Source organism: Typopeltis vanoorti, chromosome 18, assembly GCF_054136105.1.
Source record: "Typopeltis vanoorti isolate ZY-2024b chromosome 18, IOZ_Tvanoo_1.0, whole genome shotgun sequence".
Lineage (NCBI taxonomy): Eukaryota > Metazoa > Arthropoda > Arachnida > Uropygi > Thelyphonidae > Typopeltis > Typopeltis vanoorti.
Window position 1 is genome coordinate 19569118 of NC_143566.1, and position 24304 is coordinate 19593421.

At 35.9% G+C, this 24304-nt stretch overlaps 1 protein-coding gene across 3 annotated transcripts in view; it reads left to right on the forward strand.

Annotated features, from left to right (window-relative positions):
* The window catches only part of LOC150096521 (acetyl-coenzyme A transporter 1), a 232696-nt gene that overhangs the window by 131305 nt on the left and 77087 nt on the right, over positions 1-24304 (forward strand). For all 3 annotated transcript variants that reach the window (XR_016549809.1, XM_090408204.1, XM_090408203.1), the window contains exon 7: positions 20401-20625. Coding sequence is in view for 2 of the 3 variants with exons in the window: in XM_090408204.1 (XP_090264330.1) it covers positions 20401-20625 (225 nt within the window). In the remaining variant the exon portion in view is untranslated. The remainder of the gene's footprint in view (positions 1-20400; positions 20626-24304) is intronic.

Below are 24304 nucleotides of genomic sequence, written 5' to 3' on the forward strand. Positions count from 1 at the left end.
AGAGTACGTATGGTTAAATGTTATGTATGGTCTGTACTGCTGTATGGTTCAGAAACGTGGACCTTTAAGACAACGTCGATTAAAAAAAAAAAAATAAAAAAAAAAGCTCGAAGCCTTTGAGATGTGGTTATACAGACGAATGTTAAAAAATCCCATGGACAGCAGAAATGTCCAATCAAGAAGTACTGGAACAAATGAGGAAATCGTGAACTTTTAGATACCATAAAAAGAAGAAAAACTGCCTGTGTTGGTCAGCTACTTTGTAATGAAAAATATGATAGCTCAATTGATTATAAAAGGAAAGATAAATAGAAGAGGACCAGGAAGATGAAAAAAACTTGGCTGGCAGACATCACACAGTGGACTGGCACGAGCTCTGACGGACTGTTCAGAGTTGCTGAGGATTGCTCAAAATTTGCCAAGGAGTTGCCACTCAAAGAAGTCTCCAGGTTTCAGACCCATATAGCAGAATAGTGTTTAGATTTATGTTGAAGAGTCTTATTTTTATGATGAGATTTATTTCTTTACTTATCTCTGTTTCTTATTGCATTGAAGGTAATTTGGATTTTTTATGTTTCATTTTTTTTTGATCAATTCTGTTCCCCTTTCATTGCTCACCATGTATACCTTATCAACAAATCTACAGTACCTGTTTTAATGTCTAATTGACTGGCTTACTTGTTGGACATTTTCATAAATTATAAAAAGATGTTTATTAACTGGTGTATATTTCACTATATTTCAAACCAGCATCCTCAGATCAAAACAACATTATTATTATTATTGTTATTATTCAGGCCTCCATGGAGTCAAGAGACTCATCGTGGGAAGAACTCATTGACCATTCTTGCTCTCACCACACTATCAGGCAATGCATTCCATGGTTCAACTACCTCCACGCAAAGAAACCACTCCTCACCCTCTTGCTCATAGCCTCTTTCCACAACCTCCAGGGAATGGCCCCTTGTTATTGCTCGTTTCCTGCTGTTCCACCAAGCGGAAGAACTCCCCAGTAAAAGTCTCGATCATATCACCTCTCCTCCTCCTATCCACCAAACTCTGCAGTCCACATTCCTTCAGCTGATCCTCATAACTAACATTGTACATTCCTGAAACTATCTTTGTTATCTGCCTTTGTACCCTATCCACAGTTAATTTATCCCCTTCAAATCCTGGGAACCAAATTTGAGAACAATGGTCCAAGTGTGGTCTGATCAGGGCTGTATACAATGGAATGACAACTCTTATCTCTGCAGTTTAGCATCCTTCTCAGTATTGCAGCAATCCTCTGAGTTACCTTCACCACATTTGCAATATGTTCCCTGAATTCAGGTTTCTATCAATCATTACCCCCAGATCTCTTACCTTCCCTTCTTCCTCCAGTACAGTCACTCCAACAAAGTATGCAGCCTCCCATTGATGTATCCCAAACTTCAAGACTCTACATTTAGATGCATTAAACTGATGCCCCCATTCATTTTCCCATCTGTCTAGTTTTTTTATATCCTCTACGAGAGCCACCACATCTGCAGACAACTGAATATCCCCCTTGCAATCCATTGAAAATTTCATTGATATAAAGGTTAAACAATACAGGTCACAGTACTGAGCACTGTGGAACCCCACTTGTAACCTTCTGCTTCCTTGATATTGCCCCACCTTACACAACTCTCTGATACCTATCAGACAGCCGATCCTGAATCCAGTTGACTAACCCGAAATTTAAACCATTGTCCTGCAACTTAAATATCAGCTTATCATGTGGCACCATATCAAATGACTTTGCAAAATCCAAAAAAGGCAGTATATGCTTTTCCCTCATCAACTGCTCTTGTCACTTTATTATAAAAGGCAATCATATTACTAATGCAAGAGTGCCCCTTAACAAATCCATGTTGATTCTAACAGATAACATTACCCCCATCTGCCCAACGCTGTATATAGTCCCTCACTAATTTCTCCAAGACCTTAACAACTACTGATGACACACAAACTGGCCTATAATTAGACACTTCCAGTCTGGTACCATCCTTATGAAATGGTGCTATCTTACTTTCCTTCCATTCCTTGGGTACCCTTCCCACAGCCAGATATTCTAACAGATAACATTACCCTCATCTGCCCAATGCTGTATATAGTCCCTCACTAATTTCTCCAAGACCTTAACAACTACTGATGACACACAAACTGGCCTATAATTAGACGCTTCTAGTCTGCTACCACCCTTATGCATTGGCACTATCTTACTTTCCTTCCATTCCTTGGGTACCTTTCCCACAGCCAGACTTTCATTGAAAAGCTAGGTCAATGGTGCTGTCAGTTCTTTAGCACATTCTCTCAAACCTGTGGTGAAATACCATCCAGTACCACAGCTCTACTGACATCCAGAATACTAAGTATTTGGAACAAACTCTCCTCTTGCACTTCTAAACCCCAAACTGCCCTATCCCTTTAGTATTAAACCTACTTCTCCAGGATGAAATACTCCAATAAAGTGTTCATTGAACAATTCTGCTATGTCCTCTGCATCAGTCACTCTATTCCCATTTTAAAAATGGGAATAGAGTGACATTAAAAAATTCCCTAGGATTTTTTTTCTTTGGATCTTAGTGCCAATCTCTTCTCATATTCCAGTTTTGCATTCCTCACCATACTAGTCACTCTCCTGGCCTAAGGTGTTATATTCTTTGTGCATCCCTCTCTTTATATCTCTTTTTCACATGCAGTTCCTGTTTAGTATTGTTTGTCATTCACTTTACACCAAATTGTGTCCTCTTCTTCACTTGTGGAATACAACAGAAATAACTTATATTAATTTATATTTAAATTTAAAAAAATTACTTAAGTCTAATTAACACCATAATATAATCGAATTCTAATACATTTTGTAACTAATATTGCTAGTTTTTCTAAAATAAACATTGCACTACCAAATGGGTTATGTGTTGCACTATCCAGGTATTTGCTTATGCTTGGACTCGCCGAACTTTATATAGTTTCTATATATTCACCATGAAACTCTTTGAGTTTCTTATTTGGCTATAAAATAATATGTGATGTAATATCCCTTAACTTAAATAAGTTCACGTCGCCAAATTGAAGCCTTTACTCGTCATATAATTAGTAATTTATTAGGACACCTTGGCAATTCTTATAGTAGGGTCTGTAAGTTCTGTTTGCTAAAAACTTGGTATTATCTAGGTCTACCTACTCACTAATGAAACTTCAATAAAGGTTGAAAGTGGTCTGGGTAGTTACCATCTCTCATATGTAGAACAATAATACAGCTCCTAGGAGCTGGGTTTCACATTATGGGTAAATACCAAGAATAGTGAGTGGAGCTTGCTCCACCCTTACTATGAGTTGCCTCTGTGTTACACTACCAAATGAGTTATGTGTTGCACTATCCAGGTATTTGCTTATGCTTGGACTCGCCGAACTTCATATAGTTTCTATATATTTGGCATGAAACTCTTTGAGTTTATTATTTGGCTATGAAATAATATGGGATGTAATATCCCTTAAGTAAAATAAACAGCGTTTGAAGCTCTGATACAGGTCTGAACACAAGAACTGCTACGAGATGCCACCTACTAACATTTGTCTGAGATACATCTGAAAAGATAAAATACTAATAATATATAACCTTCACACCGCATTAAAACCATATGTCAAATTAGCAACTTTGATCCACTCTCCTAACAACAAACTCCATCCTTTAGCATATCTTGCAGTGTATGAAGTTCCTTGTGACTGTAAGTTAGTCTGCTGTGCACAAAAAGATCTCTTAACTTCTTTCTGTCTTGGAAAACATAAAAAATATATTGACTACCATTATGACTGGCAAGTCAGAACTCGCAAACATTGCTTTGAATACCCCTTCACCAGGAGTATAGTCCTAAAAGAAACAGTGCCAGGGCTCTACCTTGGAAACAAAAATCCAGAGCACAAAGTGTGGCATTATTATTATTAATATTCTAATTATTATTATTATTATTATTATTCGAGTTGCTGCTAGAGGGATTTGTAGTCTGTAGTGTTTGTTTATTATTATTCGAGTTGCTGCTAGAGGGATTTGTAGTCTGTAGTGTTTGTTGAGAGCTCCTGATAAGATAAGTGTTATTTTAAGTTATCATTGACAAATTTACTTGAATATTACGTAGTTTTGTTTGCTTTGCGTATCTTAGTGTGTCTGTTTGTGTGTTTTTGGTGTTTCAACTATTAATTTGATAAAATACGATAGAAGTGAGTATGGCTCCCATAAGAAGGAAAATGGCAGCTAGTAATAATGGTTCGCCATCTTTATTCAATAACTGTAATATAAAGGAGATTATTCAGTGTGCTATTTGCGAAATGTACGCTTTGCGGAGTGTGGTTGGAATATGGTTAGATGATGATAAAGGAGTGAACGTGTGTAGAAAATATAAGGAAAATGAGGAATTGAAGTGTATTTCAGGTGATGAGTGTGATATTTTTGTCAAATTTCAGAATGAAGAAAATAGTGATATGACAAGAAATGGCGAGGTTGTACCAGAAAACTGTGAGGGCGTCAATGTAGAAAGTGTGAATGATGGTATTAATACAGAGCAAATTAATGGTTTAACAGAAAATAGATGAGATAGATGTAATGAGTGAGATAAAAAAGATGAGATAGATGTAATGAGTGAGATCGTGTTGTTGAGTGGAGCGATACAAAGAGAAAAGCCGCAGCTAGAGTGTATGAACAAAAGTCTATCAGCCAATAATAAAAAGTATAGTAGGAAAAATAAGAGTACGAATGTGAACATAAACAAAATGAAGGAGAGAGTGCTGTATGGAGATTCGTTAGTACGAGGTTTGTTAGTAGAGGATTTGACAAAATCGTACCAACCTGGTGCGACCATCAAGGACGTAACTGAGTCTATTAGAGAGCAAAAGGAAAGGGTGAAAGAAATTACTGTTGTGGCAGGTACGAATGATTTGAAAGGAGATAAAATGGAAATGATAGAGGACCTGAATGAATTGTTTGAGATAGCAAAAGAAAAGAGTGAGGGAGTTAGGATGATTAGTCTTTTGCCACGGTATGACAGTGAAGTGTTTAAAAGGAGGTCCATAATTGCAAATGACTTTATGCGTGGGTTATGTATGACGAGTGGTGTGGAATTTGTGGACGTGTGGAGTGAGTTCGATGGGTGAAAGGATCTATATAAGATGGATGGCTTGCATTTGAATGGATTCGGCGTAAGGAGACTTGAGAAAGTGTTGTTGAACATAGTGGATGTGCAGAATCAGGGAAACTAGATTTATTAAGGGGGGGGAGGGAAGAGTAGATATGCAGACCTTAGGGAGGCAGGGCAGTTGAGTGTATGAATGAGTATAATATGCCCAAGCAAATAAAGACAACAAATCAGAATGGGATAGTTAGTATAAGGCATCAAGGTAGGGATGGGGCTAATGGGGAGGTCTGAAATTCATGTACACTAATGCTAGAAGTATTAGGAACAAGAAGGAAGAATTTTTGGCAATGATTGCCACTTCCAGGCCACAAGTTATTGGCATTAGTGAAACATGGCTGACTATAGATGATATAGCTAGTGGGATTGAATGTGATGGATATAGTGTGTTCAGGAATGACAGGGAGAATAAAATGGGGGGAGTTTTGTTGATGATAGCTGATGAGCTGCAGCCAAGGAGAATAGAAGTTGAATTGCAGGATAGAGAAAAGAGCACATTTGAGGCCATTTGGTGTGAGATTGTGGCTAGCAGAACAAAATGTACAATTGGGTGCTGCTATAGACCAGGTGATGAAAAAGATAGTGGAGACAGTATGCACAAGCAAATAGAAGAAATGAGTGGAAGGAGGGTAATTATTATGGGAGATTTCAACTATGGTCGCATTGATTGGAGTGAGGAGAGAACACACGGGAGGAAGGAATTGGATTTTATGCGGTTATTAAGGAATAACTATCTGCGACAGCATGTAATGGAAAATACTAGCGTCAGAAAGTTCTTGACCTAGTAATTACATCTGAGGAGGACAAATATGACCACATTGCCACCAATTGGTGAGAGTGATCATAGGGTCTTGACTTGGGAGGTGGCTAAAGGTGTGGAATTTACAATTAAGACAGGGTACATGTGGAATTATCGGGCTGGTAAGTATGACAAGCTTAGGAGTTTGATTGGTTCAGTGCCATGGCATGTACAACTGCAAGGGCTAGAAGTTAATAGAGCATGAGAGGCGGTTAAGAAGTGTTTGCATGAAGCAATGGCTGACTGTATACCTAGAGTCCGAATAATAAATGAAGTAGGGGTTAAATGGATGAATAACACCATTAAGCTTGAGCTGCAAAAAAAAAAAAAAAAGAAACAACTATGGAGGGAATGGAATTTAAGAGAAAGGCGACCAGCAGGCACATGAACAGTATAAAGCGCAGGCCAGAAGGGTAACGAGTGTGGTAAGAAAAGCAAAAAAGGATTACGAAAGAACATTGGCCATGCAGGCTAAAGACAATCCTAAACAGTTTTTTTCAATGTGTTGGAAGTAAAAGAAAAAATGTATATGGCAGAATGATTTTAAAGAATGCCAATGGTAGGGAGGTAACTGAATCAGTTGATATAGTTGAGTTACTGAGTGAGCACTTTGCAAGAATATATCATCCAGGTGGTGACATTGCAGAAATGAATGAACCAATAGATTATACAGGAATTGTAGTGAATGAAGTGGAAGTGAGTAGTCTATTGCATAACCTCAATGTCAATACATCTATGGGATTGGATGGTATACCAGCTCGTGTCATATGTGAAGCGGCTAAAGTATTGTCAGTACCCTTGACCATTTTGTTTAATTTGATTTTCGGGTCTGAGTTAGTCCTGAGGGGGTGGAAAGAGGGGAAAATAGTTCCACTGCATAAAGGAAGTTCCAAGACTGCTGTTGTAAATTACCAACCGATTAGCATATCAGGAATCGTTGTCAAGGTCTTGGAGAAATTAGTCGAGAAAAGAATACAGGATTGGATAGATGAAAATGGGATATTGTATGGCGGACAACATGGTTTTGTGAAGGGTAGATCATGCCTCAGTAACTTGCTCATGTTTTATAACACAGTGACGGCTGAACTGGATAAGGGTAATGGGTTTACAGTGATTCTACTGGACCTTGCCAAGGCCTTTGATAGGATACCACGTGGTACTCTAATCAGTAAACTGGAGCAGATGGGGATGGATATAGGGTTGGTGAGATGGATAGGAGGGTGGTTGATGGAGAAATACCAGAGAGTGGTTTATTCAGGAGCAGAGTCCAAAAGACGGCCTGTGACTAGTGGTGTGCTGCAGGGTTCTGTTCTTGGACCACTACTTTTTAATTTGTTCATTAACAATATAGGAAAGGATCTGAGAGGAAGTGTTCACTTGTTTGCTGATGATGCAAAGTTGGGTAGAGCAATTGTGAGTGCACAGGATGTCAAAATTTTACAGAATGATTTGGATAGTTTGGAGGACTGGGCTAGGAAAAATGGATGTCAATTTAATGTGGCAAAGTGTAAGGTTATGCATTTTGGGGTGAAAAGAATGGCAGCAGTATATTACATTGGTGGAACTGTACTCCAGGAGATTGATGAGGCCAGGGATTTGGGAGTGTTGGTGGATAGGGAATTGAAGTTTAGGGGGCACATTGCTGAAGTGGCTACATCAGCTCATCAAATCACTTGGCTTCTGAAAAAAAACTTTAACAAGCAGAGACAAACAAGTTATTGTTCCTCTGTATCGAGCCTTGATAAGACCCCATCTAGACTACTGTGTCCAGATATGGGTGCCAGGGTTTCTTCTTGATGGGGAAGAGGTTGAGAGGATCCAGAGACGAGTGATCAAGATGATAGCAGGACTGTGGATGAACCTTATGAGAACAGGTTGAAGATGTGTGGGTTGCCCAAATTGGTCGATAGTTGGAAAAGGGGTGATATGATTGAGACATTCAAATTACTGAAGGGTTTCTATAAGATTAATCCAGAAGATATTTTGAGAATAGGACTGGTGGTGGGAGGACTAGGGGCCATACATGGAAGCTGAGCAAGAATGTGGTTAGCAGGGGTGTTAGAGCTAGGTTTTTTACTTGGAGAGTGCTGAATGAGTGGAATAAGCTGCCAGAGTCTGTTGTGGGTGCTACGACCGTGAATGAGTTCAAGGAGAGGTATGATAGATACTGTGTGAATGTCGAATAGTCGTTCTTGACATAATATTAGGGCCTCCCTTGATGAGTCTGTCGACTCCTTGGAGTTGCCCGGAATAAATAATAATAATAATAATTATTATTATTATTATTATTGCAACACCCATATGGCAGAGAGATTGCCTTGTTTTCTGAAATGAAAATGACGAGCGGCAAGCTGCTATTTTTTGACCGAAAGCTGGAAATGCATTATAAGTCTCCTTATTATAATTCTTATAATTTATTATAATGAATTTAAAATTTTTGATTGTTTTAAAAAAGTACCAGGGCATCGCCTTGGCATGCCTTGGCCTGACTACGCCCCTGCCCTTCACACGTGATTAGATGGAAAGAATATCAATGTGCTATATAGAAGTTGTTACAGGTTAAAAAAAAATGACTATTTTTAGAGTCAGCAATGGCTATGAAGCATTCATAGAACTTCAGCAAGAATGGCTGCATTAATCTACCAAAAATTTGGGATACTTTCATCTTACAATCAGCTTCTGTACAATTGGAACACTGCTTTTATACAACACTAGAGTGTGCCAAATTAGGAATTCAGATCTTTTGTCTGTACAGTTTGAACTGCTTCACTTATTCATTGTCACATGTAAACTGTAGCATGTTTTGACCTGAAGATGCTGGCTTGAAAACTAGCAAAAGCACTTAATAAACATCCTTTTATGATTTATTTTTGTTTGGTGTTGTAATACTTCTTCCATAATTTTGATGTTGGGTTTTGTTTGAAGTTAATCATCATTAGTTTGGTTTACTTTTCATCCTGCTTTTTTAGGTTTCCAGGTTTCAGTTATCTATTTTCCTTTGAGTATGTTGTACTTTTTCTGTTAGCAAACATATGTCATTGGCAAAATGTAAATCGTTTATTTATATATTCCCGTTACATATTATTCTTTTCATGTATTGTATTTGTCATCACTCAGACTATTACAATCAAGAATATTGTGTTAGAGAACATGCACCCTTGCCTTATATCTCTATTATTTTTATTTCTTTTATTAAATTCACATTATATGTTATCTTGATTTTATAATTGTCATACATTGCTTTTACTATGAAATGGCAAAGAAATGGAGCTGGGCTGAGGAATTGGATAACTACCAGATTGACATAATAGGGGTGACTGAAACGAAGAAGACAAAAACTGGTGAGATCTTTCTGAGCAATAAATACAAAATGTTATATTCAGGCAATGACAATCAAGAAAAAGGAGTAGCTATAGCATTCAACACTAAATATGAAGCTAATCTTCTTGAATGGAATTCAATTTCAAGTAGAGTGATGTGGGCAAATATCAGAATGGGGAACTGGAAAAAGCTTTATTTGTGCCTATTGTCCCACAGAAAGTTTTTCTAAGGTAGAAGTGAAGGAATTTTTTTGAGGCTTTAGAGAAAGCAGCTGACACAATGGAAAAAGGAAAAGTTGGTCCTTGTTGGGGATCTAAATAGCAGAGTAGGAAATGATTGTTAGACATACAAAAATATTTTGGGAAATTTTGGAGAAAAGAGCAAAGCTAATAATAATGGCAAATACCTGTTGGGTTTCTGCTCAGGACATGGACTGGTTATTACTAACACCATGTTCCAACATAAAAATGTGCACAAATTCATATGGAGAGAAGAGGCAAGGAATAAGAAATGTCTTATTGACTATTTTATTGTTGATAGGGATGTTTTCTCCCTGGTGCAGGACACAAGTGTGCACAGAGGACTTGTGTTAAACTGTGAATGAAACTGTGTTGTGTATTTTGTTTTTTTTTATTCACATTTAACATTGCTTATTATATAAGTATTATAAGAATTATTATTTAAGTATTTATTCTGAACTTAATCAGCTATTAATTTATTAAACAATAATATGTGTATAATTTATTATAACTTATATATATATTATAACGTGAATATTATTATAGTTATCTGTATACGAAATGAAAGAGTTGATTAAGTAGCTCTAATATTCTATTTATTGTGATTTTATTAACTCAATGTAGTGGTATAGCCTTATGTAACATTAACGAAAATGTTTACGTTTATTTGTTGTCATGGAAACGCATGAAGTAAACGAGCGCGAGTGAAACAGAGCGTGAACTGGAGAGAATAATAAAAAATTAAAACGTAATAAGGGAGTTGAGACGGAATTTTGAAGTGAAAGGAAGCAAGGGTATAAACTAGAGAAGTGGAAGTAATTGAAAGGTTCTCAAGGGCAGAAGTTAGAAGGGATAATATTTATAAGCGAGCAAGGACGAAGTGAATCTTATAGTTAGCTGAAGGTGAAGTCAGCAGTAATAATAAAAAGAAATTAATGCCGTAATCAGATAATATAAAAAGCTGGACGTTCAGTGAAGGATTCTGAATAAACCCAGTTGGTCTAGAATTACGACTTATTTCTAATTTGCCCTAAGGAGAACTGCACAGTGTTTAATTGTTTAATGAGTGGTAACAAGGATAATTAAAGTACCCTACAGTTGATGTCTAGGGTTCTGAAGTGCGATTAATAGTGTTTTAGTTATAACTGTGGATAAGTCTTATGGATGTGTTCTTAAGTGAAATAAATATATTTTAGAAGTATATTCACAACGTAATTGATGTACTAGGAACTAATTCTGGTAAGACTATCATATTGAATTATTTCAATGCATGAAGAATTGAGTGTTAATTACGCTATGTCTAACCTAACTTTAACTGTGGAAATTCTTCGAAATTGAGAATTGAAGATAAGAATTGCTTGAGAGATATTTACAGCTATTGGTCTTGCCTATTAGTGCCTGCGATATTTTTTGTGCTTATAGCATGGCTGAGAAATGTGTGGAAACTGATTAGATAGGAAGTTCTATTATGTTTAATTAAGTGTAGGAACTTCGTGACAGAGAAACTGAGAATGTGTATGTGAAGGTTTGGAAGATTGAACTAATGTGATTGACTTGACCTAATGTTTAACTTGATTCTATTGTTTCAAATTAGAGGTAGAATTTATGTATGTGTTATATAGCTTATATTAAATGTTTCATTTTGTTTATCTAATTATTGTGTTTGCCTGAATTCCTTTTTATTGCACCGTTCACAAAAATTCGAATCTTGCGGGAATCCCAAGTGGAAAACAAATACTTCGGCCAGAATGAATGAGGAGACTGTTAACTAACTTTGAATTGATCCTGCTATTTTGTATAGACTTATCTAAGGATAGAGTGGCACAGTATAATAGAAATTTCTCTACCCTTGGATTGGTGATCAATTTACAATTAGTTGTGTTTTATTTTATGAAAGTGACTTATAACAAGATGGTGGATTCGAACATGAAGAGAACAATGTCACGACACTTGTAATTGAAAGTAATCACCATTTAGTCTTCAGCAGGATAAAATTGAATTTCATATTGATAAGAAGAACATGTAAGAAAGTTTTAAAGAAAATTATAAGAAAATAAGAAAATTTGTAGACTGCAGACACCAGCAAACAGGAGAAAGAGAGCTGTAATGATTGAGACTCACGTGTGCAAGTAGTGTGAATGAATTCAAGAATAAAGATGACAGTGGGTGCGTGTGGTATCTGGTCTCCCACAATGATTCACTGACTTTCTCTGGAGGTCTTTCTTAACTGTAGTAAAACATGATCTCATCTAATCCTATAGCTGTATTTGTATTCAGATTCTGCAGTATCCTAAGTACCTCTAAATTTTCAGCATCTGTTCTCACATCAGTCTCTGTCGCCTCTGTGATGGCAATATCTTCACTTCGACGATATACACTTGCTAAATGGGCCTCTGTTACCTCTATCCTCTGCACTTGTTAAAGTTATCCTTCCATAGTCATTCTTCTTCCCACTTGCCACATAACAAAAAAAATATTTTTTGACTTCCTTTTGCCTGTTTGGCTAATCTCTTCTCATAATCTGATTGCCTACCTTACTATTCTGGTCATATTTCTTGCCTGATTCTTGTGCCATTCATGAATTACCTGGGGCGGATATACAATGAGAAAGTCACCTTTCTCATTGTATACCCTCCTCAACATGTTCTTTATTTGCCACTCATGCTTGATGATACTACTCATTGAATTCCTACCTGATTTACTTTCCTGACCTTAGATATACAGTGCTATATTGCTTTCTCCAAATATCACTTGACCCCCCCTGCACTGTGAACATATCTTTCACTTGCAGATCTTGATGCCATTCTATCCTAATCACTTGCCTTGTAGTTCTACATATACCTCTTCTGGAATTTCCACATGTTTGCTACCTCCTGAGGCAAGCTGCATAATCACTTTCTCAAATTAGAGGCAATGTAGCTACCTTAGCTATAGATAGGTCTCCTGAGCCTGTAACTAGATTATACACTCTCATAGCCAGAGTCCACTCCACATTCTGCATCAAATAATTATCTCTCACTAAGTGTATAAGTTTCAATTCCTTTCTCCCATGTGATCTTTCAGTCTCTGTCTCTGATTGAAGCCCCCACCCCTCATAACAATCACTCGACTTTCACTCATTCTAATCTGTTTGATGCATGTTTTTCACATCATCCCTAGTACTCCTTATTTTGGCACCTGGCACTTTATCTTGCAAAGACAAATCAAAGACTAGTCTTTGTAAGATACTTCTATTTTTTAAATAACAGTATTATAAAAGAATCTGCATTACATACAATTTTCAAGCATTTAATTACACTAAGCTAATTCATGTTGTGAGATATGAAAATAAGCTTAGGACAATACCACACACTACAGTTGCACACAGACTTAAGGGGTAAAGGTGTTGGTAGAATAAGATGTATAGATTACTACAGTATTTCATTAGATAGTATCAATTTTAATTTGTGTTTATAATGACCAGTTTATTTTGTTGATGAAATTATATTGTTAGAATGGTACATTTTTTTTTTTTTTGAAATAATTGATTTTCTATTATATACAGTATTTGCCAGCGTATAAGACACACTTTTTTTCTTTGAAAATAGGTCTGAAAAACAGGATACGTCTTATATGCATATACTCAGTTTTATTTTCATTTCTGGAAATTTTCTCTGTTCTGAGTTACCGATTTCTTTATCTCTTCCTTGCGGTGTGTGTTGAGAGCATTCCAGCTACGTAGAGCAATGTTTCTCAAACTTCAGACATCCGCTTCATATAATCGGTGCGGTATTAACAAAAGATCGTGCTACTAAATGACAAAGACAAGCTGGCAGTTGAGTTGAAATGCTTGAAATGCTAATTCTCTTCAACCGAATTCCTCATATAATATCTGAAACACATTCGCTATATATTTCTTCGTTTCGTCAAATTTTATTCGTCAAATGCTTGAGTCGTACAGCATTTTCTGTGGGAGGGAACATGCAATTCATTAGTTAGTGCCATTTTTATCCCAGTTGTCTCTAATTGCATTATTTGTTGAGAAACACATTGCACAGCCTGCAGATGTCTCTGTACCTTATTCAGTGATACAATAGGAATGTTTTACGATCTCGAACTTTACGGATACATCGAATTTTATTCTATGTGTTAATGATGCATAGCTGAAAATTGCCATGGACCCCCTGAAGACCTTTCACGTACCCCTGGGGGGTATGCGTACCACACTTTGAGAAAATGACGTAGAGTTCAGTAGATGCACATGCGCTGTTATCGACGATCACAGCTGTGTCCTGTTCGTTTAAACTTTCCAATTGTTTCTGCCGTTAAATTTTCTCTAAATTTCTTGGCAAATTATGGCTGAAAGATGTTGGCATTGTTACAGTATTGCATACAAGCTATGTGTGATTGCGTATGCTAAAGAACATGGAAACAGGGCTGCAGAGAGGCATTTCGGACCACCTCCAACTGAGAAAATGATCAAACTTGGCGGAATCAGGAAGAGGATTTAAAAAAAGCAACTCACAGTAAACATAACCTGCGAAGTGGAACTGCAAAATGGCCAGAACTTGAGGCAGAACTGAATACTTGGATTTAAGACCACAGAAAAGTGGGACTTTCAGCGTCTACAAAAATGATTATTCATCAAGCAAAAGCGATAGCCACTAACAGAGGGATTGCCAACTTTACTGGATCAACATCATGGTGTTCAAGATTCATGAAGAGAAACCAGCTATGTATGCGGACTAAAACAAAAATATCACAAAAGATGCCAGCTGAATATGAAGAAAAAATGATTGAATTTCATCGATTCGTCATTAACGCAAGGAAATGAGGAGAAAATTTTGAACTAGTGCAAATAGGAAACATGGACGAGGTTCCACTGATATTTGATGTGCCCTCAAACAAAACTGTAGATTCCAAGGGCACTAAAAGTGTTACTATTAAAACTTCGGGGCACGAAAAAACTCGCTACATGGTTGTTTTATCCTGCTGTGCTGATGGGACAAAATTGCCACCACTATTGATTTTTAAAAGGAGGACGCTACCTACCCAAAGAAAAACTGCTTAAAGGAGTGTTTGTACATGTTCACGCAAAAGACTGGATGGATGGAGGAGGAACGAAGTTATGGATAGATAAAATTTGGTCTAGGCGCTCTAGTAGACTGTTGAAGAAGCCTGCCATGCTAGTATGGGATCAGTTTCATTCTCACAGAACAGATGATGTTACAAATAAACTCAAGGAATTGAAATCTCAGCTGTAATTCCAGGAGGTCTAACTAGTCGGCTTCAACCTTTAGATGTCTGTATTAATAAACCATTTAAGGGATTTATGAAGGAGAAGTGGAACAGCTGGATGCAGTCTTCAAATTTTGAGGTTACGCCATCAGGAAGAAGGAAGAGGCCTAGCATTTCGCAAGTTTGTGAGTGGGTCAAAGCTTCATGGGATGCTGTGAAAACTGAGACAGTGGTTAAATCATTTACGAAGTGTGGAATTAGTAATGCACTGGATGGTACAGAGGACAATTTGTTGTATGAGGACTCAGATTCTGATTTAGAAGAGGTTTCAAGTGTCTCTTCATTTAGCTCTGGAGACGAATTTCTGGGTTTTGACGATTAAAAGGTGGGTACTCTTTCCTAGTTAGATTAGGTATTTGTTGAAAGTAGACCTACTTATTACTTTATATTTGAAATACTGTAAATTCATCATAATATTCAGTGATAAAGTTTTTTTCCTAAAAAATGTGTACAAAAAAGGGGGTGCGTCCTATACGCTAGCATTACGGTATATTGTGTGTATATATGTAAGTTTTATATTGAACTGAATGAATGCATTAATTTCATTAAAAATTTATTTATTGGAAATAAATAATATAAAATAAATGCATTTATGATATGAAAAAGCATAAATATTTTTTTGCATAGTTCAAGTGTGTCACATTTACTGTTTTACAATAGGGAGATTTACAAGTAAATCTCCCTATTACATATAACGGCAGCTCCTTTTTATCACATCATGACTGAAATGTAAACCAGAAATGTATTGCGTAGTGCAGCATGCATGGAGTTAAAAGAATCCTGTATATTTTTGTGAGAGAAAACGAGATTTTGGGAACTCAAAAACTCATATTTATGTTGTTTAATATTATGTAAATATAATATAATTTTTTTATATATTATATTTCTTTATAATATGTCTCTTTATGTTATGTTTGATAATATAAATAAAGAGAAAAAGTTTAAAAGTTATCAATTGTTATGTTATGATAATGATGCACAACAACTGTTGGGGGGGGGAGATACAGCAGATTGTTTTTAATTACTACGAAAAAATGAACAGTTCTTCATGTAGAAAGAAAACTGAAGTTCTGAACTTTAAATGAGATAATGGAAGAAAGTATACATGATTGGCTTATGTTTATGTCTTTTAGAGAAAACCAGCAACAAAAATTACAACTGATTCCACAGCTCTTTAAAAGAGAATGCAGTAGTGTTCGAATTAAGGATTTCAGGTCTAGAAGTTTTGTTTCCACCTCTCTGGAAATAAGGCTTTCTAATGAATTCGTTGGCAGCCACTCATGATCAAATAAGACAGAGAATGACATATTAAGAAAAGAAAATTAAATTATGCAAAAAAAAAAATAATAATAATAATAATTACATTTTTTGAATACATTTAGAACAAGGCTAAAAATTCAATTGCTACTTGTCTCTGTTTACTTGCCTATGGTGAGTGGATTTCTGACAACCTGCTCATATGTACTCTCAGGAGATATATAGGATTTTATGATACTACTGCATGAAAACATTATATCATTACTAAGTTTCAATCAACAATTTACCTCCAAATTAACTGTCACAACTCCAATATTATCTAATCTTTTCATTTTGTCTTTTGATGCACATTTTACAGTATTAATCCACCCAGACCTTGGTCTTCTGGATCTTTATTCCTCCTTTTTTGTTTAAATAACTATACCATGTTTGATTAGCTCTACTAACACATTCCTGAATGGTAACAATGGCCAATTCTTTCCTAATATCCTCAATTTTAATATGATACCTTTATTGGTGTCATCTGTTTACTCCACTAATTTTTCTCAGAACTCTATCAGAGGTCTCAGTCTTTGATCAAGTGTTTTATTTCTAACCTAGCTCTCAGTTCTATAAGTTAAAATTGGTTTGAACCCTCTTGTATAAGCTAGTTTAGCATTTTGACTAATTTTCCTTACTCCATATAAATTTATTTATCTGACTTCCTACCATACCTGCTTTGCTAATTCTCTTTTTTGATTTCCATATTTAATTTGCCATCTTCATTAAAAATTATGCCTAAATAGCTCAAATGTTTTACTTTATAGGTTCTCCATTCAAGATACAGTTAATGTTTTCAATGTTTCTGCCTATTTTCATTGTCTTGGTCTTTGTATTGCTGATTTTCATACCAAATTTATCACAACACTTATTCAATTTAGTCATTCAGTTTAGAAGTAAAACATCATCTTCATAAAGTACCAAGTTGAAATTAACATCTTCAATTTTGATATCAGGTTTAATACCACTTTCCTTCATAATGTGATACATATAGATGATGAATAACAGTGGGGATAATGTGCACTCTTGTCTCACACCTCATTTAACATCAAACCATCTTCCTATAACTCCAATTCTAATGACTTTAGTCTCAAATATGGACTATGTATTACTTGATATGTCCTATTTACATTATATAATGGTAGCGTGTCTAACAGCTTTTCTGTCAGTACCTTGCTATATACTTTTTCCTGATTTACAAAACTAAAATTCAGATCTTTGTATTCACATGACTTTTCAATTATTTGCTTGAAAATGAAAATCTGATCATGACAAACTATTTCGCTTGAACCTAGCTTGTTTTTCTACAAGCTTCCTTTCTACAATTTTTCTCATCTGTTCCTCAAGAATACTTGCATAAATCTTGCTTGCAACTTATTAAGGAAGTTCCTCTGTAATTCTCCCAGTTTTATTTCCCTTTTTTTTTGTAGATAGGTACTATAACAGCTCTACACTAATCACCTGGAATTCGACTCTCTGACCAGGCCTTCCAAATCATGCAGTGTAGGTCTGTATAACTTTTATACAGTAAAATCTCCATATTTGAGCATTTCTGGTTGAATATCATCTACTTCAAGTGCCTTTCCACATATCAGGTTTTTGAGATGACTTTTTCTACTTCAAGTATTGATATGTATTCTTGATGGCACTTCTGAGTGTTTTCTACAACTGTGCTATCACTTTCAGTATTGAAAGATTTTTCAGTAGCCTCCAGAATATTTTGCCACCTGATGTCTTCCCATGACTTGTTTAGCTAGTTTTACACACTGCTTCACTGTCTTACATTTTTTTCTGCATTCTTTAAGAGAATAGGCTGACTTGTGAGGAACTTTTGACATGCTTTCTTCTTTTCTTTGACTACCTCTTTAACTTTCTGAGTCCACCTTGGAATTGTGACTTTTCTATCCTTGCAGAGATGACCTCACCACATGCTTCTTGGTTGAATCAGCCAATGTTTTCTTCAGGATTTGCTACTGTCTACAAGGTCTGGTCCTTGGTTTCAATCTTAGCCATTTTTTCTAGAATAATGTTTGTTTATTTGAGTCTGTAGTTCACTTCTAAATGCTGCTTGAGTTTGATTTGTTTTAAAACTTTCTTACAATGCTCTTCTTTTAAATATGAAATTCATATGAAATATGAAAAATGATGATTACTTTAATTTCAAATCTTCTTTATAGTCTCGTGTCCTGAACCAGTGGGAAAAGATTGCTATCAACAACATAGTCAGTGAGACTTTCTTATTTCTTGCAACTTCTCTCCATGTGAATTCGTGCACATTTTTATGTTGAAACATGTCATTAGTAATAACTAGTCTCTGTCCTGTAGAGAATTCCAGCAGATAACATGCAATTATTATTAGCTTTGCTCTTTGATTCAAATTTTCCCAAAACATTTCTGTAGGTCTGCTGATCATTTACTACTCTGCTGTTATCTCCAACAGGCACTAGCTTTTCCTTTTTCATTGTGTTAGCACCCTTCTCTGGTGCCTTGAAAAATTCCTCCGCTCCTTCCTTAGTAGAATCTTCTGTTCGATCATAGGTACAAATTAGTCTCATTGTCTAGTTCCCCATTCTGATATTTGACAAACATCACTATAAATTAAAAGATTGAAAGAAATCCTTTATCCAAGTTTAAGCAAACAATGTTTGCAAATGAAGTATCTTCACGACTGCATTACTTGTATATAGAAGCTAATAACTTCACATCAATTACCTTAGTACCCCATAAAAGTTTGTGTGCAAAAATTTCAGACTTTTTTCAGACATGTATAATGCTATGCATTATGGGAGGGCCAATACATAGACTGATTTCGACATTTATTGGGCTCTCGTCAGTGCCAGACCCAGAAGGGATACCAAGGTCGAAGTAATGCAGAAGTCATTCATTTCCCACGTATAAGTAGTCAAAAGGTGTTACACCTTATTATGAAAATACTCTAGATTAGAGATGTTGAAAGTTTTATCCACTTGGTTATACTACAAATTAAAAGATGCCAAGACATTATATTCTTGGTTCAATGCTTTATCCATGTGAAGCAAACAATGTTTGTGCATTTCTCACAACTGGGTTACTGGTACATAGAGGCTAATAATAACCTCACATCATTTGCCTTAGTATCCCATAATGCAATGCACACATACTCTTTCAGATGTGTTATTAGCCTCTGTATTTAAGTAGCCCAGTTGTGAAGATAATTCACACTTCACCCGAACATTGTTTGCTTACACTTGGATAAAGGATTAAACCAAGAATATAATTTCTTGGCATCTTTTAATTTATAATAGAGCCATGTCACTCTACTTAAAATTGCCTGGCTCTAAGTTTTTTTCTGCATTTGTTGCTTAGAAAGATCTTTCCTGTTTTTATTTTCTTTGTTTAGCCAACACCTGTTATGTTGATCTGGTACTCATCCACTCTGCTAATATTGAGTTGGTATGTATTCCAGGATACGTTCCAGTAGCTAATTTTATACTCTCTGCCCTGGTTCCCTGACAAAAGCAGGGGGATTATTGTTGCAGGGATAATTAACCTGCAACAATGCTCCAACTGGCATGAGAGTCTGTCATGTTGTATACCATTATTTTGCATTATGATTTAAACCAATATGAATGCAATTTTGGTTGGCTAAATCTCAAATTGCTAGCCCATCCTTGTTCATTCAATATCTAGATAGATACCTAACAGGGTGCATCACAAGAAGATAAATATTGGACATTAGGTGTCAGAAGACCTGGTCATTTCTACTGATTCCTTAAGAGGCTATGTGGAGGTCTCCTCCCATTTGTACAGTTTTGACACTTAAGCCTCCCTAGACACAAATTTTATTGCTATATCAAAAAATTCTCTAGGAGTTTAACATCAAGGAGAATATAGATAAGTCATGCATAGACAATAGAATATATGGAATAATTAGAGGCTAGATGGAAGAATAATGAAAGTCCTTAACAATAGCAAAATGTTGTGATATATGCAGAAAGAAAAAAAAAGATAGTTATGAGTGGAAATCTGGACATAGTTTATGAAAGGAAGAAAAGGAATGTTAGAAAACATAGACACAGGTGGTTTGAAGAACTGGCAATGATGGCATGATGCACTGCAGACAAAGGTAATGAAATAGCAGAGTTTTACAATATTATAAGAAGACTTTTAGAGAAGCTCTAAAAAGATTTTAATAGGCAAAAACAGTTTATGAAATTTCAGAAACTATACTTTTAAATATGTATTTAAATTGATCAAAAACTGTTTTTAATTTTAGGTAACTGTATATAGTATATTTGTTGCTCTCATGGCCTTCTTTGCTCAAGTAAGTGATCCAGCTATTGGTGGCACCTACATGACTTTACTGAACACTGTTTGCAATCTGGGAGGAAACTGGCCTGCCACATTATCACTTTGGTATATAGACCCCCTGACATTAAAGAGCTGTATTGGTGGATTCTCATCATGGTATTTTCCTTGTCATCATGAAGCAGGAATTCAGGTAAGAACTTTTTGTATGGTAAGTTGTATTTTGAACAACTCTCTCCTCTCTTTCTTCCCCTTCCCTAATTCTACATTATAACTTTTTATAACCTAATCAAACTGACATAGCACTTTTATTTCACAATGAAAGTTTTTATTCTGAAATTGAAGTGCTCTGTCAGTGATAGTAGGCTGTTTCAGTAAAATGCTATACATGATTTAATCCTTTTGTACAGAACTTCTTATTTTCATTGTAGCATATTTTCAAAGATCATATTTACTATTATTTAGAGTATATCTGCCAAGAAATATATATAATTTATACAGTTAATGAATAGTGTAATTGCACATCATATTATCATCATCATCATCAATTTTCTAATATAACCTGAACACCCCCAAGGGGGGTGTTCAAGTTACTATGACAGCACTACATGATTAAGATTAAGTACCTTAATAGGATGTGTTACTGTCTGAAATAATGTAGGTTCTATAGATTTTCTTGAGTTTAGGGAACGGAAAACCCGAGTTTCCAGGAGAAAAAACCTTTTGCCCAGAGATCGACTAACTCAGGAACTGTTTGAAGAAAGGCATAGAAAAAGTTCCTCCAGTTAGCAACTAGACTTGAAATTGAGTCTAACTTCGGGCAGCCTATCACAGAGGATGCAAGCGTCACTACCACTGAGCTACACAGGCCTCACTACCAGATAATTCACACTTACTTTTCAAAGTTTAAACTCACACTAATAAGCAAGAATGCATATGCTGCTGCATTTCAAGATAATTGGATTTCATGCAGAACATATTTTCTTTTTTGTCTTAAATTGTATCTAAGATCTGTATTATTACAGATCCCAAAGAAAGATTTCTGTATAGCTTGTAATTTCAATCCTAGGTTCCTGTTGAACATCCCATTTCACTTGCTTCTGTTAACATTTTGAAAATTCTCTTTTGGTTATGATGTGTGCGGTACCAAGAAACATACCTTATTATTGATGATTATGTAGACTTTCAACCAATAAAAATCGATTATAGAAAGAAATATAATGGATTGATTATTATTAAGAGAGACTCTAGAGAGTAAGGAATGCTTTGAACGAGGCCATACTATTTGCACCAGCTGTCATACCTGTTCTTGAATTCATTCATGCTACTTGCACGCACACAGCATCCAGTGGCAATCCATTCCAATCACACACCGCTCTGTGAGAGGAAAATCTAGCCCTCACCCCTTTCTTGACAACTTTCGTTCTCAACTTCCAAGGATATCCTTGCATCCTTTCCCCACCCTCCATAAAATGGAAAATTCCATTTATTGAAATTCTATATAACCCTTTCAGAAGTTTAACTCTCAAGCTTATCACTCCTCTTTCTCCTATTTGCTAGTGTTTGCAGCCTATAAACTCTTAATCTGTCTTAATAATCAGTATTCCACAATACTGATATCATTTTTGACACTCTCCTTTGCACTTTATCAGAATTACCACATTATCAGAATCACCATGTAAACCAAGAGACCAGACCTGCACACAATAGTCCAAGTGAGGTCTTATCAAGGCCTGGTAAAGAAGCAAAATGTCTTCCTTATCTTTGCATGTCAAGGTTAGTTTCAGCATTGCAATTATACTGTGAGTTGTATTTACAATTTTTGCTATGTGACGCTTGAACTTCAACTTCCTCCTTACTAAAATTCCAATATCCTTTGCCCATAGCTTCTTCTAGCAAAATCCCACCAATGTAATACAACATTCGATATCTAATCACACCAAAGTGCATGAACTTACATTGAACTGATATCCATTTTCATATGCTCACAATTCCTTATTCATATCATTCTGCATATTCAAACTACTGCATATCAGCAGCACTCCTGATTACCCAACCTATCTGTGTTAGAGCTGGGTTCTTTACTTTTAGAGTGGTAAATGAGTGGAATAAGCTGCCAGAGTCTGTTGTGGGTGCTATGACAGTGAATGAGTTCAAGGCAAGGTATGATAGATACTGTGAGACTGCCGAATAGTTATGTGGCCATGATGTTTAGGGCCTCCCTCCTTGGAGTCACCCTTAGTAATAATAATTAATATCTTTGCATTATCAGCAAATAGCTGTATGTCTCATGTCAAATCTTTCCAGTGTCATTTCTGTACAGATTGAATAGCAATGGACCAAGAACTGATACTTAGGCAGGTTACCTTGAATTTTGCAGATTCACACCCCTCCATATCTGACTTTTTGATATCTGTCAATTAGCCATTCTCTTATCCATGTCAATAGTTTATAATCCAGTACCATATTTTTCAATTTAATTAAGTCTTCCATGCTGTATATTGTCAAAGGCCTTAGCAAAATCATAAAGTATCCATGTGTATCTATTCCCCTTGTATAACTAACTCAGTTGTAACATTATTATAGAATGTAAGCAAGTTGTTAAAACGTGACCTTTCCTTATTAATTCCATACTGTTTGTTGCAAAATAGAGATTCTTTGTCCACTTATTTCTGAATGTGAGCCCTAACCTACTTTTCCAAAATCTCACCACCACTTTGAGATACTGATTGGTCGATAGTTGAATACATTAGTCTTTTCACCACTTTTGTTCAATGGAACATTCATACTCCCTGTAGATAAACTTATACATTGATGATACATAACTCAGTTTTTAGGGAAAGACAACATATACTATAATATTAATTAAAAAACGTTAATTAATACTTCCTATATTTCAGTAATGTTACATTACCATCTTTAGGAAACATAAAAATAATGATATGTGCATGCAGGCACTAACACTGAACAAATATGGCTGAAGACAACAACTGAAGTCGGTCCTAGAGTCCTAAAAGGTGCCACCTAGTGGGCTAAATTGGGTAGTAGTCTTGGCTATTGGGATGATGTTCTAAGAATGCAAGCTTCCCATATTTGGGGCAGTCTCATGCATCCAAATTTGTTGAGGTTTGAGGAGTTTTTTAGCGCAGAGGCTGATTCCAGGAATAATCTCTCATATTTATACTTGCTGTGGTGTAATAAAGTGGCTTTCTTCCAGCGTATTTTGTGGCAGGTGTCTCAAGCATGGTCAGCAAGTCCTGAGTGGCTGTATTGGTGGAAATGGATATAATTCTTATGTTCCAATATCCTGATATTAGCTGTCCTGCCTGTTTGGCTGTAGTAAGACAGTTTGCAAGTACAAGGGTCCTGGTATACTCCAGATAGATCTAGGAGAAGTTGCTGGTCCTTGGGGGAGGGGATAAGAGATGCCAATTTTTTATATGGTTTGTAACAAGTTAAGTCATATTTTTTTAGGATTTTTGTTAGCTTTTCAGAAGTACCCCAAATATAAGGAATGGTGATAGATTTAGAGTAGTCCTTGTTATGGAGGGGGGAGTTGAGGTTAATTGGTTTTAATATTTTTTGGATATTATGGGGGTTGTAGCCATTGGCTACAAAGGTGTTAAGAATATGGTTAAGTTCAGTAATAAAGACATTGTTATCTGAACTGATTAATTTTGCCCTGTTATATAGGGTTTTTATAATCCCATATTGTTAGGCAGTGGAGTGATTGCTAGTGAATGTATCTACCTGTATGTGTAGGTTTTCTGTAAACTGAAAGCCAGGGATCCATCAGGCTGCATGTAATCAGGGTGTCTAGGAAAGGGAAATTGTTTTCTTTTTCCAAGGTAAACTGGATGCTGGGGAGTTGA